At 55.1% G+C, this 15,714-nt stretch overlaps 1 protein-coding gene across 5 annotated transcripts in view; it reads right to left on the reverse strand.

Annotated features, from left to right (window-relative positions):
- Positions 1-14,104, reverse strand: part of TRPV3 (transient receptor potential cation channel subfamily V member 3) — a 48,764-nt gene extending 34,660 nt beyond the window's left edge. For 2 of the 5 annotated variants that reach the window (XM_025362912.1, XM_025362911.1), the window contains exons 1-5: positions 13,780-13,871; positions 10,963-11,083; positions 2,762-2,925; positions 1,164-1,268; positions 580-666 (exon numbers count right to left, since the gene is read on the reverse strand). In XM_025362912.1, the coding sequence (XP_025218697.1) occupies positions 580-666; positions 1,164-1,268; positions 2,762-2,832 (263 nt within the window). In that variant the 5' untranslated portion in view covers positions 2,833-2,925; positions 10,963-11,083; positions 13,780-13,871. Of the gene's footprint in view, positions 1-579; positions 667-1,163; positions 1,269-2,761; positions 2,926-10,962; positions 11,084-13,779 lie in introns of all 5 variants that reach the window. The other 3 variants (XM_025362909.1, XM_025362913.1, XM_025362910.1) reach the window with 3 other exon arrangements.
- Between the last annotated feature and the right edge of the window lie 1,610 nt (positions 14,105-15,714).

Genomic DNA, 15,714 nt, shown 5'->3' on the forward strand with positions numbered 1-15,714 from the left:
TTTTTTTTTTTTTTTTTTTTTTTTTTTGAGACAGAGTCTTGCTCTCTCACCCAGGCTGGAATACAATGGCACAATCTCAGTTCACTGCAACCTCCACCTCCAGGGTGCAAGCAATTGTCCTGCCTCAGCCTCCTGAGTAGCTGGGATTACAGGCATGCACCACCACGCCCGGCTAATTTTTGTATTTTTAGTAGAGACGGGGTTTCACCATGTTGGTCAGACTGGTCTTGAACTCCTGACCTCATGATCTGCCCGCCTCGACCTCCCAAAGTGCTGGGATGACAGGTGTGAGCCACCGCACCCGGCCATGTATTTTTAGTTCACAAAAACAGTATCGTGCTACAGTTCTTGTTCCACTGCGTCCTGCTGTTTGAATGTTTCATATGAATGGGTTTTATAAAATGCAATACTCCACTCCTTCCCCCAGCACGTCCTACCTGCCATGGACCCGTGACTCCACTTGTCCCAATCCCCAGGAATGGTGGCTTCTTTCTCTTTCCTGCAGGGCCCCGGATCCTGCCTCTCTGGCACCCCCAGCCTGAGTGGGCACAGTGGGAGGAGGGGGAGGGGCAGACTTACCCGGGGCTGTTGGGATTGGATGGGGTCTCTGTCACATCATCCTGAGGAGACTGGGGGGAGTCCATGTCATCACAGTTGCCAGAGATGCTGGAGGTGTTGGCGGAGGGAACAGAGAGGGTTTTAAAGTTTTAAAATGGGCCAGATTAGGTGGCTCATGCATGTAATCCCAGCACTTTGGGAGGCCGAGGCAGGTGGATTACTTGAGGTCGCAAGTTCAAGACCAGCCTGGTCAACATGGTGAAACTAAACTGTCTCTACTAAATCGTCTCTACTAAAAATACAAAAACTAGCCAAGCGTGGTGGCATGTGCCTGTAATCCCAGCTACTTGGGAGACTGAGACAGGAGAATCACTTAAACCCAGGAGGTGGAGGCTGCAGTGAGCTGAGATTGGGCCACTGCACTCCAGCCTGGGCAACAGAGCGACACTCTGTCTCAAATAAATAAATAATAATAAAGTTTTATAATAGACAGTGGTAGCATGCCACAGCCAGGCCTGGCCCCATTACCAGGGCAAGTCACTGGCCACATTCTGGAGCTGAGGGCTGGGCCCAGGGCAGGGGGTTGGGCTGGGGCCCATACTCACCACTGCCGGATGTTGGAATCCATGGGCTTGGAGAAGACAGGGGGAGAGGTCTTGGCAGCCACGGGGTTGGGCTCAAACCCTTCTATCTCCAGGAAGAAGTGTGCACTGAGGGAACATGGAGGAAGTTCGTCAGGGCCGAGCCAGGCAGAGCCGGTCTGCCTGTGTCCTGCCTCCCGGCCACAGAGGGTGCCCCCATGCTGAGCACACACCCTGACCAGCTCTGAGCCCAAATGGCCTTGCCCAGCCCTCCCGGGAGCCCTCGGAGATGGTCACTGTCATTATCACCTACATTTCACAGATGGTCTCCAGGGAGCTGCCGGTCAAGTGTGAACAACCGAAGAAAAGGACTGAGGCGAGCCTGGTTGATGTAGAGGTTTATTTTGCCAAGGTTGAGGACACACCCAGGAAAAAGACAGACAAGCCCCAGCAGGATCTGTGGCCCACGCTTTCTCCTCTGAACAGGATTTTGAGGGCCTCAATATTTAAAGGCGAAAAGTGGGCAGGAGAGGAAGGAGGAAAGAAAAAAAAAAAAAAAAAAGAGGGAGCAGGCCGGGTGCAGGGGCTATAATCCCAGCACCTTGGGAGGCTGAGGCAGGCAGATCACCTCTGGTCAGGAGTTGGAGACCAGCCCTGGCCAACATGGTGAAACCCCGTTTCTACTTAAAATGCAAAAAAAAAAAAAAAAAAAAAAATAGTAGCCAGGTATGGCGGCACACACCTGTAATCCCAGCTACGCTGGAGGCTGAGACAGGAGAATCGCTTGCACCCGGGAGGCGTAGGTTGCTGTGAGCTGAGATCATGCCACTGCACTCCAGCCTGTGTGACAGAGCAGGACTCTGTCTCAAAAAAAAAGAAAAAAGAAAAAAGGAAAGAAGGAAGGAAGGAAGGAAAGAAGGAAGGAAGGAAGGAAGGAAGGAAGGAAGGAAGGAAGGAAGGAAGGAAGGAAGGAAGGAAGAAAAGAAAGAAAGAAACAGGGAGCATAGGGCCACGTTCTTGTGAGGCTTCGATTCTGTTTGCTGAGTACATGTGTTGCATGTGAAAAGGGGCGGGTAGAGGAAACAGTCAATTACGGATTCATCTTGCGCTCAGTAAATCTGCACTTAACAAAAGATAAACATAGATGCACAGTGGCTCATGCCTGTCATCCCAGCACTTTGGGAGGCCAAGGCGGGCAGATCACCTGAGGTCGGGAGTTCGAGACCAGCCTGACCAATATGGAGAAACTCCGTCTCTACTAAAAATACAAAAATTAGCCGGGCATGGTGGCGGGCGCCTGTAATCCCAGCTACTCGGGAGGCTGAGGCAGGAGAATCACTTGAACCTGGGAGGTGGAGGTTGCAGTGAGCCAAGATCATGCCATTCCACTCCAGCCTTGGTGACACAGCGAGACTCCATCTCATTAAAAAAAAAAAAAAAAAAAAACAGATGCATGGGGAAGCAGCCAGACATGCATTTGTCTCGGTGGGGGCGGGTGAGGGAGGACAATTTCTAGTCTCCTCTTGTCCTGTAGTGTCAATTAGCTGCTAATTTACAATGTCAAGGTGAGGAAGGCCTCCCATGGAGACATGTGGCTTCTATCTGTAGATAAAGCAACTTGCCCAAGGTCACACAGCAGATAGGTAGCAAAGTCCAGATTCAAAGCTGGGCTAGGCCGGGTGCGGTGGCTCATCCCTGTAATCCCAGCACTTTGGGAGGTCAAAGTGGGCAGATCAGTTGAGGTCAGGAGTTTGAGACCAGCCAACCTGGCGAAACCCTGGGTCTACTAAACATACAAAAATTAGCTGAGTGTGGTGGCGTGCGTCTGTAATCCCAGCTACTCAGGAGGCTGAGGCAGGAGAATTGCTTGAACCCAGGAGGCAGAGGTTGCAGTGAGCCAAGATTGTGCTACTGCCTGGGTGACAGAGCAGGACTCCTTCTCAAAAACAAAACAAAACAAAACAAAACAAAACAAAACAAAACTGAGTCTGGGTGACTCTTCTTGCTAGAAATACTGGGTGGATGAACCTGAGTCTCTACAGAGGGGGGTCTAACACTTGAGCCAGGTTGCCCTGTCTGCAGCCACCTCCAGGTACAAAGGACACCTCAAGGATGGGGAAGATGGTGCTGGGAGCTGGGTTTTCCCGTCACCACCTACCCGCCCCCAGGCCTCAGGTCTGAAGTCAGACCCGTTCTGAGGGGCAGTCCCTAGACTCAGATCTATGTGGGCCTTCCTGGCTCTTGAGGGAGAGGGAGATGGCCAGAGTTATACCTGCCCCCGTTGATCAGCACTTGTGCTGTTTGTCACAGCAGAAAACGGGCTGAAAATGGCTGATCTAGGCTGGGCGCGGCGGCTCAAGTCTGTAATCCCAGCACTTCGAGAGGTGGAGGCTGGAGGATCACTTGAGGTCCGGAGCTCGAGACCAGCCTGGCCAATGTGGTGAAACCCCATTTCTACTAAAAATGCAAAAAGTAGCCAGGCGTGGTGGCAGGCACCTGTAATCCCATCGACATGGGAGGCTGAGGCAGAAGAATCTCTTGAACCCAGGAGGTGGAGGTTGCAGTGAGCTAAGATCGTGCCATTGCACTCCAGCCTGGGCGACAGAGGGAGACTCCTCTAGAAAAAAAGAAAAGGCTGATCTAGAGCAGGAAGGACTTGAGGGGTCAGAGGACAGAGCTGGGAATTCTCTGTGGAGAAGGAAAAGCCAGGAAACCATCTCAGGCAGTGGAAGGGAGCAGTGGAGGGGACCAGTGGAGGGGAGCAGTGGAGGGGAGCAGTGGAGGGGAGGCACAGGGCAAAGGCAGTTTTCTCCTTGGGCTGGGAGAAGACAGACAGAGGCTCAGGGCCCTGTGGCCCGGCTGAGCCCCAGAGAAGGAGAGACACTGGCCTATGAGAAGCAAGATATACACCCAAGATATGACTCCCAGCCAGACACAGCCCAGTTCCACCTTCAGACACACCCACAAACTCAGGCACCCATGTCCTTGGAAACACAATCACACGCACAGAGAAGAGCCCTTCCGGCTGACGACAACCAGGACCGTGAGGATCAGGCTGAGGGCGATCTCGGTGGCAGCAACCCTCCTGCCCTGCAGCTGCTACAGGACAACTGCAGCCTCTGTGTCCTGGCCAGGGACTGTGGCCTCCTGACCAGCAGGGCCTCTTCAGGCACCTGGGGCTCCTAAGCACCTTTGCTGCCTCCTTCGTTCTCAGGTCTGGAAGTACCAGCATGGCCCTTCCTTCCTCACAAGACTACAGAAGAGCTCCCAAAGGGCAGTCTCAGCCGTGTCAGATTCAGGAAGGAGGGTAGCAGGGAAGGGACTGTGGCCCCATTCTGCAGACGAGAGAACTGAGGCTCAGTATGGAGAAGCAGCTCATTCATGGTCACCCCCCAGGGTAAAAGCCAAGTTGGTCAAAGAACCTGCTTCCCTATGTCCAGGCTCACAGTCCATACCACAATCTGAGCTTCTTTGCTCTCGCCTTAGCAATCTGAGCCTTCTTCCAGCTAAACTAACTCTAGGGCTTGGCCCCAAAGGGAGGCTGCTTGGCACAGCCACTTCCTAGGGTGGGGCAAGCAGGAGAGACCCCAGGCTTGCCCAAGGAATCCCTGCCCTTTCCTCCAGCCACAGACAAGCCTGAAAGGTTCAGTGCTAATCCAGAAATGGGGCTACGTGGGGTGGAGGGTAGTACCGGCTGCCAGTCTCACCTGCCTCACCTGCCAGTCTCCTGCCCACCAAAAGGAACCTTCTGACCTGAGCTACCAGTCAAACTCTTCTTCCAAAAGGGAAGACAAAGAGAGGAGTTAAACACTTGCCTGGGAACTAAAGCCTGGGTTCTAGTCCAGCTCTGCCTCTCCCTCCTGTGTGACTCCAGATGGTCACTTGCCCTCTCTGGGCCAGTCATCTTCACCTGAATGGATGATGGTTGGGCCAGATGATTGCTAAGGCCTGGAACCTGGAGCCAGGGCAGTTCTGGGGTCGTCCTCTTACGGAACGTCCAGCTGAAGTGGACATCGGAGGTCAACCAGTCTGATTACCACTTCCCTGCAGCCCTGCAGCGCCCCAGAACTTTTGCCTTACAGTAGTCACTCTGCAACAGCAGCCTGACCCAGAAACTCCAAACACATTTGCTGGTGGTTCAGTCCCAAAACGTCCTGGTTGAGATTTGCCAAATTATCTCCAGACAGAGCTCCAAGCCCTATACCCACAGCTTTTTCCCCAAGACTGTCGGTCCACTCCCTCCCCTGCTCCCCATCACCCTACCTGTCTGCATTCCTCAGTGGTGCATTTACTCCACAAATATTTATTGAGCATCTACAATGTGCCAGGCACTGTTTCTGCAGCTGGGGATACAGTAGTGAAGAGTGGACAAAATTTCCGTCCCTTCCAGAGCTGTTGTTCCAGTGAGTTGGTCAGAACTGACCAAGAAATAGTATAGTGAGGCCACAATTTTCCACACTCTGGACAATACACCATCCTACAGCTGTACATTCCTCAATGGCAGAGACTACAGTTGAATTATCCTTGATTCCCAACACTGGTCCTAATGCTCAGAAGTCTTCATAGGTGAATGAGTGAGAGGATAGATAATGAGTGAAAGACAAATGAGTGGAAGGAAGGATGGTTGGTTGTATAGATGCCCAGATAAATGGATGAATGAATAATGGAGAGATGATAGAATGAGGGATGGGTGGATGATGGATGGATGATGGATGGATGGATGGATAGATGATGGAATGGGTAGATGAGTGGATGGATGATGGATGGATGGATATATGGATGGGTGGATGGAAAATGGATAGATGATGGGTAGATGAGTGAATGGATGATGGATGGATGGATGAATAAATGATTGATGGATGGATGAATAGATGATTGATAGGTGAATAAATGACAGATGGATGGATGGATGGGTGATGGGATAAGTAGATGAGTGGATGGATGATGGATGGATGATGGATGGATGATGGGATGGGTAGATGAGTGGATGGATGTTGGATGGATGGATGGATGATGGGATGGGTAGATGAGTGAATGGATGTTGGATGGATGGATGGATGATGGGATGGGTAGATGAGTGAATGGATGATGGATGGATGGATGGATGATGGGATGGGTAGATGAGTGGATGGATGATGGATGGATGGATGGATGGATGAATAGATGATGGATGGGTGAATAAATGATAGATGGATGGATGGATAATAAGTAATTGGGAGGGGAGGATAGGTGGACAGGACCAATAAGCAAGTAAACCTACATAACCTTAAACCAAAATGTTGGGAGGTTGCATCCTTCAGGTGACTTCCACTGTGCTCTCAGCTGCTTAAAGCCTTTACCTCTCCTAAGCCTCATCCCCTTCCCAATCTCTCACAAGAAGATGAGGAGCAGTCCTTTGTCTCTGCCCTACCTCCCTACCTACTCAAGGCCTTCTCTCAGAGTCCACAGGGACCCAAAGATGGTCCAGAAAGCCGTATCACAAGAATATGTATCCACTCCAGACCTGAGGCTGAGAACCCGAGGGAAAGGAAGAAGCATTTCCTCATCGCTCCATAGTGTCCTCATGTATGCCAAGGGCCGTGCTGGGCCACCCAGCTGCTTGCTCACCAGCTCATCATTTTCCTGCCTGCTCTTTTTTTCTTTTTTTTTTTTTTTTTGAGACGGAGTCTCGCTCTGTCACCCAGGCTAGAGTGCAGTGGCGCGATCTCGGCTCACTGCAAGCTCCACCTCCCAGGTTCACGCCATTCTCCTGCCTCAGCCTCCCAAGTAGCTGGGACTACAGGCGCCCGCCACCACACCCAGCTAGTTTTTTGTATTTTTAGTAGAGATGGGGTTTCACCGTATTAGCCAGGATGGTCTCGATCTCCTGACCTCATGATCCGCCCGTCTTGGCCTCCCAAAGTGCTGGGATTACAGGTGTGAGCCACCGCACCCGGCCTCCTGCCTGCCCTTTTATTGACTCATCTACTTACTCAAAAGCTACTAATGTCCTCTGTGTAAGAAACTCAGGGAGACAGAAGGGAAGAGATGAACCTTCCAGGGACCTCACGATCAGAGATCTCAACCAGAGCTAACACATCATCCCAATGACCACGTGAACCTCTTCAGAGAGAGGTTGGGCTACGGGAGCTCAGAGGAAGAGAAGATCCTTCCAGTTGAAGACAGGGATCAGGGAGGGCTCTGTGCTCTTTTGGGGTGGGATGTGGTCTGGGTCTTGACACCATCCTCTGGTTTGGGAAAAGCCCCAAAGGCAGAACAGCATGAGAAAGCCTCAGGAGAAGGGGAGGTCTATGTCTGGAGAAGGAAGCCCTTGTCAGCTGGAGCATCGGACATGAGAAGACAGTGATAAGCGCAGGGCTGGGAAGAACCCCAACTGTTGGGCAAAGACCTAACTCCTGGGGCAAAGCAGCTGCTAGACTGTGAGGGTCTGTCCTGTACCTGCCCTACTGGTCACTTTACACACCACATCCGACCCAGCGTCATAAGCACGTGGCAAGGCCTTAGCCCTGTGACACCCTGGCTGCTGACCTGCTGTAGGCGATGTTTGTTTCTTCCTGCCTTCTCTCCAGACCAAAGGGCACCAGCTGGGTGTGGTTGACTCAGGTGAGCAGACAATTCTATACCATTTCTACTGCATTTCTGTTCCTTTGAAGTCAAAGAACTATCCCTGAACAGTCCAGGGCTGGGAAGGAGACTGCCCATTCATTTGCTTTGTGCCAAGAAATGCCCAAGTGCTCTGGGCTCTGCAAGGCCAGTGGCTCCACAATCTCCATCAGTCTGCATCTCTGACCCTGGGCATCAGTTTTCCAGGGTCCAGGAAGGAAGCAAAGATGACAGCTACTGTCAGGGAATGGCATGATAGTTCAGGAACACTCCCAGGTCCAAAAGTCTCTCCCATCTCCAGACTCCCTGGTGCTTTTGATTCCACCATTAGCACCTGTTTCCTTAGGGGTCAGCATTGCCCTCTTTCTTCACCTATAATCTATATATCTTTTTCCTTTTTTTTTTTTTTAAGACAGAATCTTGCTCTGTCACCCAGGCTCGAGTGCAGTGGCACAATCTCGGCTCACTGCAACCTCCACCTCCCAAGTTCAAGCAATTCTCGTGCCTCAGCCTCCCAAGTAGCTGGGATTACAGGTGCGCGCCACCACACCCACCTACTTTTGTAGTTTTTTTTAGTAGGGACAGGGTTTCACCATGTTGGCCAGGCTAGTCTCAAACTCCTGACCTTGTGATCCACCTACCTTGACCTCCCAAAGTTCTGGGATTACAGGCGGAGCCACCGTACCTGGCCTTTCTTTTTTTTTTTTTTTGAGACAGAGTTTTGCTCTGTTGCCCAGGTTGGAGTGCAGTGGCACAATCTTGGCTCACTGCAACCTCCACCTCCTGGGTTCAAGCAATTCTCCTGCCTCAGCCTCCCGAGTAGTTGGTACTACAGGCGCCCACCACCACACCTGGCTAATTTTTGTATTTTTAGTAGAGACAGGGTTTTACCATGTTGGCCAGGCTGGTCTCGAACTCCTGACCTCAAATGATCCACCTGCCTCGGCCTCCCAAAGTGCTGGGATTACAGGCTTGAGCCACCGCGCCCGACCTATTCTTATATTTTCTGTTTCTCTCTAGGCCCAAGTCCCCTACTCAGTTCTGAGGGGGATGCCCAAACCTTCAAATGAGGGTCCTCAGAGAGCCTTTGGGGCAGAGGAGTGGACACCAATTCAGGACACACATCAAGCTCAGCTCTTGGCTGGGCTGAGGAGGCTTTGCCGAACTAAGCCTGGAGCTAAGTCTATGAATGGGGGGATGGGCTCAGAGCAGGTGGCTTGACGGGTCCTGCTGAGGAAAAAACCTGGGATTCTCCCAAAACTCTGTCCTCAATTTTTTCCCCAGGTCCAAACCTCCCCTGGAAAAGTGAGAACGGAGGGGAAGTGGGAGCAGAGCCCGGGAGGTGGTCCTTGCCCGCTTAGCTCAGGGATGTCTCGGCCCTTCTCTGGACAAGTCCACCCAGACCCAGGCTGCCCCCTTGGCCCCACACGACACCTGTCTGGCTCCACTTCCACCAGTTTTCCCTCTTGCATTCCAAGATGGGGCCTCCACCTGGGTGTCCCTCAGGCACCTCTTACCCAACATTTCACAACTGAATTTGGCTCATTCCTCCTGACCTGGATCTTCTCCTGTGGTGCACCATGTCAGAGACGGCCCCACCACCCTCCAGTCCCTCCCACCGGGATTCCTCCTTCTCCCTTACTCCCATGCCTGGTCCTGCAGATCCTATGATACTGACACCCCTCTGTGCTGTCCCCTCCTCTTTATCCCTGACCACCCAGGCTCACACATCACCACCTATCACCTGGGCTTCCCAAAGGCCTCCTCATGGTCTCCCTGCCGTCAGCCTCTCCTCCAATCCATCATCCATGCAGATCCCCCAGAGTCACCTCTCCAAAAGGCACATCTCACCATGCCCTCCCTCCCACAAAAAATCCCTCCATGGCTCCCCACTGCCCTCAGGATTGTCCAATTTCCTTGACTGACCGCCAAGGAAGTCAAAGGGACTCATCTCCCCAAAGACTCCTCTATCGCCCAGCATTTCAGCTACACCAGACTCCTCACCTCAGTGCCCCCACTCTGAGCCACTGCTCCCATATCTCTCTGCCCGAGATGTACTTTTCCTTCCTCTCCACATCTTCTCTAGCACCACCTCCTCCAGGAAGTCCCCTGAGACTGCCTACAGGATCAGAATAACCTGCCGCTCTTCAGGCCCCACGGGGCTAGTTCACCTCTCTCTGGTCGCTTCCCACTCTCTCCTCGACTCCCCTTTCACCAGACTGTGAGCAGGCGTGGCCATTTTTCTCTCCATGTCCCAAGCTCGTTATCCTGAGCCCAACCCTGGGGCTGGTACACAGGACACCTCAGTGATTATAGCTCCAACTAACAGCGGGGAAGCACCAAGCTCACCCCTGGCTGAAAGGGGGCCTGGGATACAGGCAGAGGAGGCAGGGCCACCCCGGGTTCAAGGGACGCACAGACGAAGTGGGCTGGGGGGACAGCTTGAGAGGCACCGAATCAGCTGGGGGTGCAGAATCTACAATGGAGGCAGCAGAGGGGCGGGACGGGCGACCCTGGAGAGGTCCTTCTCTGCTCCAGGCCTCCTCCATGTCCCCAGCCAAGAAGTAAAGCTGATCATTCCAGCCCGGCCCAGTTCCCAGGGACCCCGTGGAGTGATGGGGACAATGATGATGGTGAGGGTCACAGAACACTCTCAATGCCAGCACGTGCGGAGCTCTGACCGCGTGCCAGGCGCCACACTGAGCACTTTGCTGACTTGATCCCAATGAACCGTCATCCTATCGTTGGTGCCACTGCCGGTGTCCCCATTCCAAAGGTGGAGTTCAAGAGCTTGAATAACCCAGCTGGTTGCATGGTGGATGGAAAGCCGTTGGTGTGTGTGGAAAACGTGCCTGGCAGAGGGTCCAGGTCACCTGGAACTTCCACCCAGCATTCTGCTCCTCATCTCAAGGATGGCTCCAGCCATCCCTCACCTCCCTCAGGAGCCCTCCTGACTGCTCCTGCCTCAGCACCCCCTGATCCCTCCAAGGAGGCTTCCCTAATTGTGCCAGTCACACTGACCACCGCAGCTCAGCCCCCTGAGTGTGCTGTGCTCCCCCCAGCACCATCCCCCAGTTATACCTCGCCGGGCACCGGGCCACCTCAGGCGAGACTGAGAGTCTCAGGTCTCCCCAAGGCGAGGGCTCTCTGGGGGTTGCCAGGCCCCCCGCTCATGCCTCTCACAGTGCTGCAGTCCCAGTCCCGAGCCCTCCGGACCCACCTCTTCTTTGTGGGGGTGATCTCCGCCGCCCTCTTCTCAGGCAGGACAGCAGGGTTCCCACTGGGGGCGGCAACTCTCTTGCCCATGAGAGGCACCGTCTCCTTGGGGTGGGCATTCATGGCTGGAATACAACAACAGGGCAGATGCTCAGGCCGAGGGGACGGGGGTAGCTTCAGGGAATTTAGGATCGCCGTGTGGCTGTATCCAGCTCCTGTTCACACTCCCTGGGACAGGAAGCTCACTCCTCCCTTCCCAGGTCACCAACCCTTCTTCAAGGACAGAGAAGGTGTCCCCAAAGCTTCCCCAGCTCCCTGCTCTAGCACCCCTGATGCTATGGTCCTAGGAGAGCCCAGGAAGGTGTCCCAGTAGAGACCACCATGCCCCGATCCTCTCTCAGCACACCATCTCAGCCGGCCAGTCCCCAGGCGGACTCCTGGGCACCAGCTCTGTTTTCTCGAGGCTGCTCTCCGATTTCGTGATGAGCAGCTCTCAAAGAGTTCTGACCTCCGCAGAGCAAGATTATCACCTCCTTTGCTCTAGATGTTATGCTCCTAGTAACACAGCCTCACGCTCCTTGGGTGTTTTAGATACCTCAGTGTCCAGGTGGTCTCTGCAGCCAACATACCAATCATCTCCCCCACCCTCCCAAAGCTGCGTGTAACCAGCTTATGGCTGCCGTCCATTAGACTCCCCTCCCACCTGCAGGGAGCAGCTGAGTCCCCTTACCCCAGGCGGAGGAGGCCGACCCCCTGTCCAGACCTGCTTTACTGATGCTCAGAGTGGGCTGGGCACGGTGCTGAGCCCCAAGGGGTGTGGGGAGTGGGGAAGGGGGACTGATACATCTTCCAACAAGACCAGGACAGACTGTACAGGCTGCTGTGTGGAGGAAGGACAAGCCGGGCAGAGGGCACGGCCTGGGAGGGTCAGGAGTAGCAGGAGTGGCGGGAGCTGCTGTGGCCAGAGAACCTGGGGAGCTCACGGGGACCCTGGCAACAAAAGCTGTGTGGGCAGGCTGGGCCCTGTGAAGTCCTTGCACACCGCATAAGAGCTGTGGCTTTAGCCGGGCACGGTGGCTCACACCTCTAATTCCAGCACTTGGGGAGGCCAAGGTGGGCAGATTGCCTGAGCTTAGGAGCTCAAGACCAACCTGGGCAACACAGTGAAACTCTGTCTCTATTAAAACACAAAAAATTAGCCGGGCATGGTGGTGCACACCTGTAGGCCCAGATACTCAGGAGGCTGAGGCAGGAGAATCACTTGAACCCACGAGGTGGAGGTTGGGCTGAGGCAGGAGAATCACTTGAACCCAGGAGGCGGAGGTTGCAGTGAGCCGAGATTGTGCCACTGCACTCCAGCCTGGGCAACAGAGCGAGACTCCGTCTCAAAAAAATGAATAAAAAATACATAAAGTTTTTATTAAACATAAAGAGCTACGGCTGACCCCCGGGGGCAGCTGGGAGTTGGGTGCTGCGTTGCGGGGTGGGGGACACCAGAAGCCAGGGGCCAGGACGAGGCTGCTGCAGGGGCCACAGGGACGGGGAAGGGGGCCAGCTGGCCACAGAGGGAGGACTTGGGCTGGGAAAGGGTTGTGTGGACAGGTGGTGACTGTGCAGTCAGGGGGTGCCACTCTCAGCTTGAGTCACCCTCAGGGGACTCACCCAGAGACACATAGGTGGGGGCAGGAAGATGGATTCCTGTAAGAAGAACCCAGCTGGGTGGGGTGGAGCTGGGGCCACTGGTGATCCCACCCCAATGGGAAAGCTTCCTGGAGGAAGTTTCCGGAACCAGATGTCATCAGGCTGGAGAGAGTCCCCCGCCCTCCAATTCAAACGGAGCAGGCTCAGGATCGGGGAGGCATCGGCGAGGGAGAGCTTTGGCCCCGGAGCGCAGGCACCTTGAGGCCAGGCAGGTGGAGCAGCCCACCGAGAGGGACTGCTGGGCTCCCGGCCTTCCCATGTCCAGTCACGGCCTGATGAGGACGGGCAGCCTTTATGGCTTTCCCCATCCACACGTGGCCTTTGGTGAACTAAAAGGCTGGGAGGCACCGAGCACAAAGGAGACAGATGAAGGGCGCGTCTCACCCCTCCCAGGGCCTCTGTTTTCCTTTCTGAGAAGTGGGCTGAGTGGTCCCCAAGGACTCTGTGGCCCTGAGAGCTGGTTGCTCTCTGCCTTCCCTGGGCCTGAGAATGTGGCCTGCCGGGGGCCTCTGGGGCAGGAGAGGCTCAGGGAGCTCCGGACTAGGGCCGCAGCAGCTATCATTAGCTCCCTGAGTCACCCCATAAACGCCACGTTCTCACCTGCTGGACTCTCTTGTTGCCCTGGCCCTCCCTCTCTCTCCCAATCCCTGACACTGATTGAAATGGTCTTTCCTGGGTAACAGACCAGGCCGCGGAGCCACAGCTGCTGACTCAGCACCTGTGAGATGCCTGGGCCCCATCTCTCTCGCGGTGGGGCCACCGCCTCCCATCCTGATCTCCCATCACACTCCTGCCCCAGAAAGCCACCTCCCTGGGCCAGCCTGGGGAGGCAGGAGCCTCTCCTCTGCCCCTCAGCCGTGGTGAGATTGAGATGTCCCTCCCCAGGATTCCCAAACCTCAGGGAAATGTTCCTGAGTCTGTAGGGACCTGTATTCTCACACGTCCCTGCAGCCAAGAGCGCACGGCCTTGCTTTCCTCGCTGGGGCCCAAGCTCCTTCCAGCCCTCCTCCCAAGGCCTATTGGCCAAGGGCAGACATGGCCCAGAGGACCTCTGAGGGCCATGCTCCGGGCTCCCCAGGGACCTTGGAGATGACAGCTGCCTTGTGCAGGGAAGACTCACCTGGTGAGGTTCTGGGTGGTCGTGGCAACCCTTGCTCTGAGATCACCGCATGTCTGGGGCCCAAGGCCCCTGGGTGGGACTGTGGCTGAGGCGGTGGAAAGCTCTCATTGCAGGCAGAGGGATGGCTGGAATGAGGCATCAGAGGCAGAACTGGCTGGGCCACCTGCCCTCGGCGCCAGGCAGGCCACGCCCACCAGCCACAGCTGCATTGCCCGCCCGCCCGCCCACGTGGCCCGTGTGAGTCACCCCCCACACCCACACAGCAGCCTCACCCCCACCAGGGAAAGGGCAGGGGAGGCTGCAGGTGCCAAGGTCGAAGTTATGGGTCCACCTCCTCCCTCTCTGGCATTCCATGCTGGGCAGGGACTTCCCATCTCAGGCCTCAGTTTTCCCAACTAGGAAACGGGAATCTTAACACCTACTTTCCAAGGCTGCCGTGAAGAGCCAAAGAGATCACAGAGGCGGGAGGGCTTAGTGAAGGGTCAGGTGCTCTGCTCTATCCCCCGGGGGGGAACACCACAGCCCAGGCCTGGCCTGGTTGACCTCAGCGCTGCCAGCCCCAAGACTTGGCACTTCTTCTCAAAAGTCGGTTCCTCGGATCAGGTCTCTCGGGGACAGAATTCCCCATTTAATACTTTCCACCAACAGTCACACATCATGGCCCTTAGTGCCAGCCTCACCCCTTCCCGGCTGAATGAGCCTAGCAGGTCATTTCTCCGAGCCTCAGTCTCCTCATCTGTGAAACGTGCTTCATAAACCCACTTTGCAAGGTTATCGTGAGGCTTCAACAAGTGCCAGTAGAAAGGGCCAGAACAAGGCCCAGGGCACGGCAGGCACTCAATAAACAATGTCAGCTCTTAGCTGTGATTGCTTTTGTCATCTCCATGTATTCTCCTAGCGACTGCCCGGGCTGCCTTTCTCCAAGGCCAGGGCATCGCGGGAGGAATCGCTGCCCTCTCGCCTGGCCCAGGCTGCCGCTGTGAAGCGGGTGGAGTGAGGTCAGGACGGCCCTGTGTGCCTCGCGTCACTCAGGAACTGCACACCTGCTCCTCGGGGCGAGATGCGGACAAGACACGGCTGGGACAGAGCAGGAAGTCTCTGCTGATGAGGCTGGAGCTGGTGCGTGATGGGCAGGGAAATCCCCAGCTGTGAGCCTCTCAATTCCTCATCATCACAACCTGCCTGGCCTGGGGAGGAGGCAGGAGGCGGGTGAGGCTTCCAGGCCATGGGAGAGCAGGACCCGTGGCCGGTAAGGGGCAGACCAGACTTGCAGGTGTGGGTGAAGCGGGAGATCAGTTCTGCCGTTGAAGTCAGGGGGTCCTGAAGTTCCCACTCACAATTTGAAATCTCATGACTAGCCAGGCGCGGTGGCTCAAGCCTGTAATCCCAGCACTTTGGGAGGCCGAGACGGGTGGATCACGAGGTCAGGAGATCGAGACCATCCTGGCGAACACGGTGAAACCCCGTCTCTACTAAAAAAATACAAAAAACTAGCCGGGCGAGGTGGCGGGCGCCTGTAGTCCCAGCTACTCGGGAGGCTGAGGCAGGAGAATGGTGTGAACCCGGGAGGCGGAGCTTGCAGTGAGCTGAGATCACGCCACTGCACTCCAGCCTGGGCGACAGAGTGAGACTCCGTCTCAAAAATAAAATAAAATAAAATAAAATAAAATCTCGTGACTGTGCCTGAAACTCCACCAGTAAAGCCCGACCTGGGGTTGAGAACAGCCTCCCGCCACTTGCTCACTCACCGTCTCCCGACCCAGCCCCGCGCCCTCCCGGCTTGCCTCTGGCGGCTCACACGCCAGGGGAGGAGGCTGCTACCAAATGTCAGTGCTTCCATGTTCATAGCTTTTCTCAGCAGGCAGGTGGGAGCTGGTGAAAAAGGAACGTGTCTCCCACCCAGAGGTGTGCCCTGTGCCCAGCAAGGAGGAAGGG

The sequence above is a fragment of the Theropithecus gelada genome, chromosome 16 (genome assembly GCF_003255815.1).
Source record: "Theropithecus gelada isolate Dixy chromosome 16, Tgel_1.0, whole genome shotgun sequence".
Classification (NCBI taxonomy): Eukaryota; Metazoa; Chordata; class Mammalia; order Primates; family Cercopithecidae; genus Theropithecus; species Theropithecus gelada.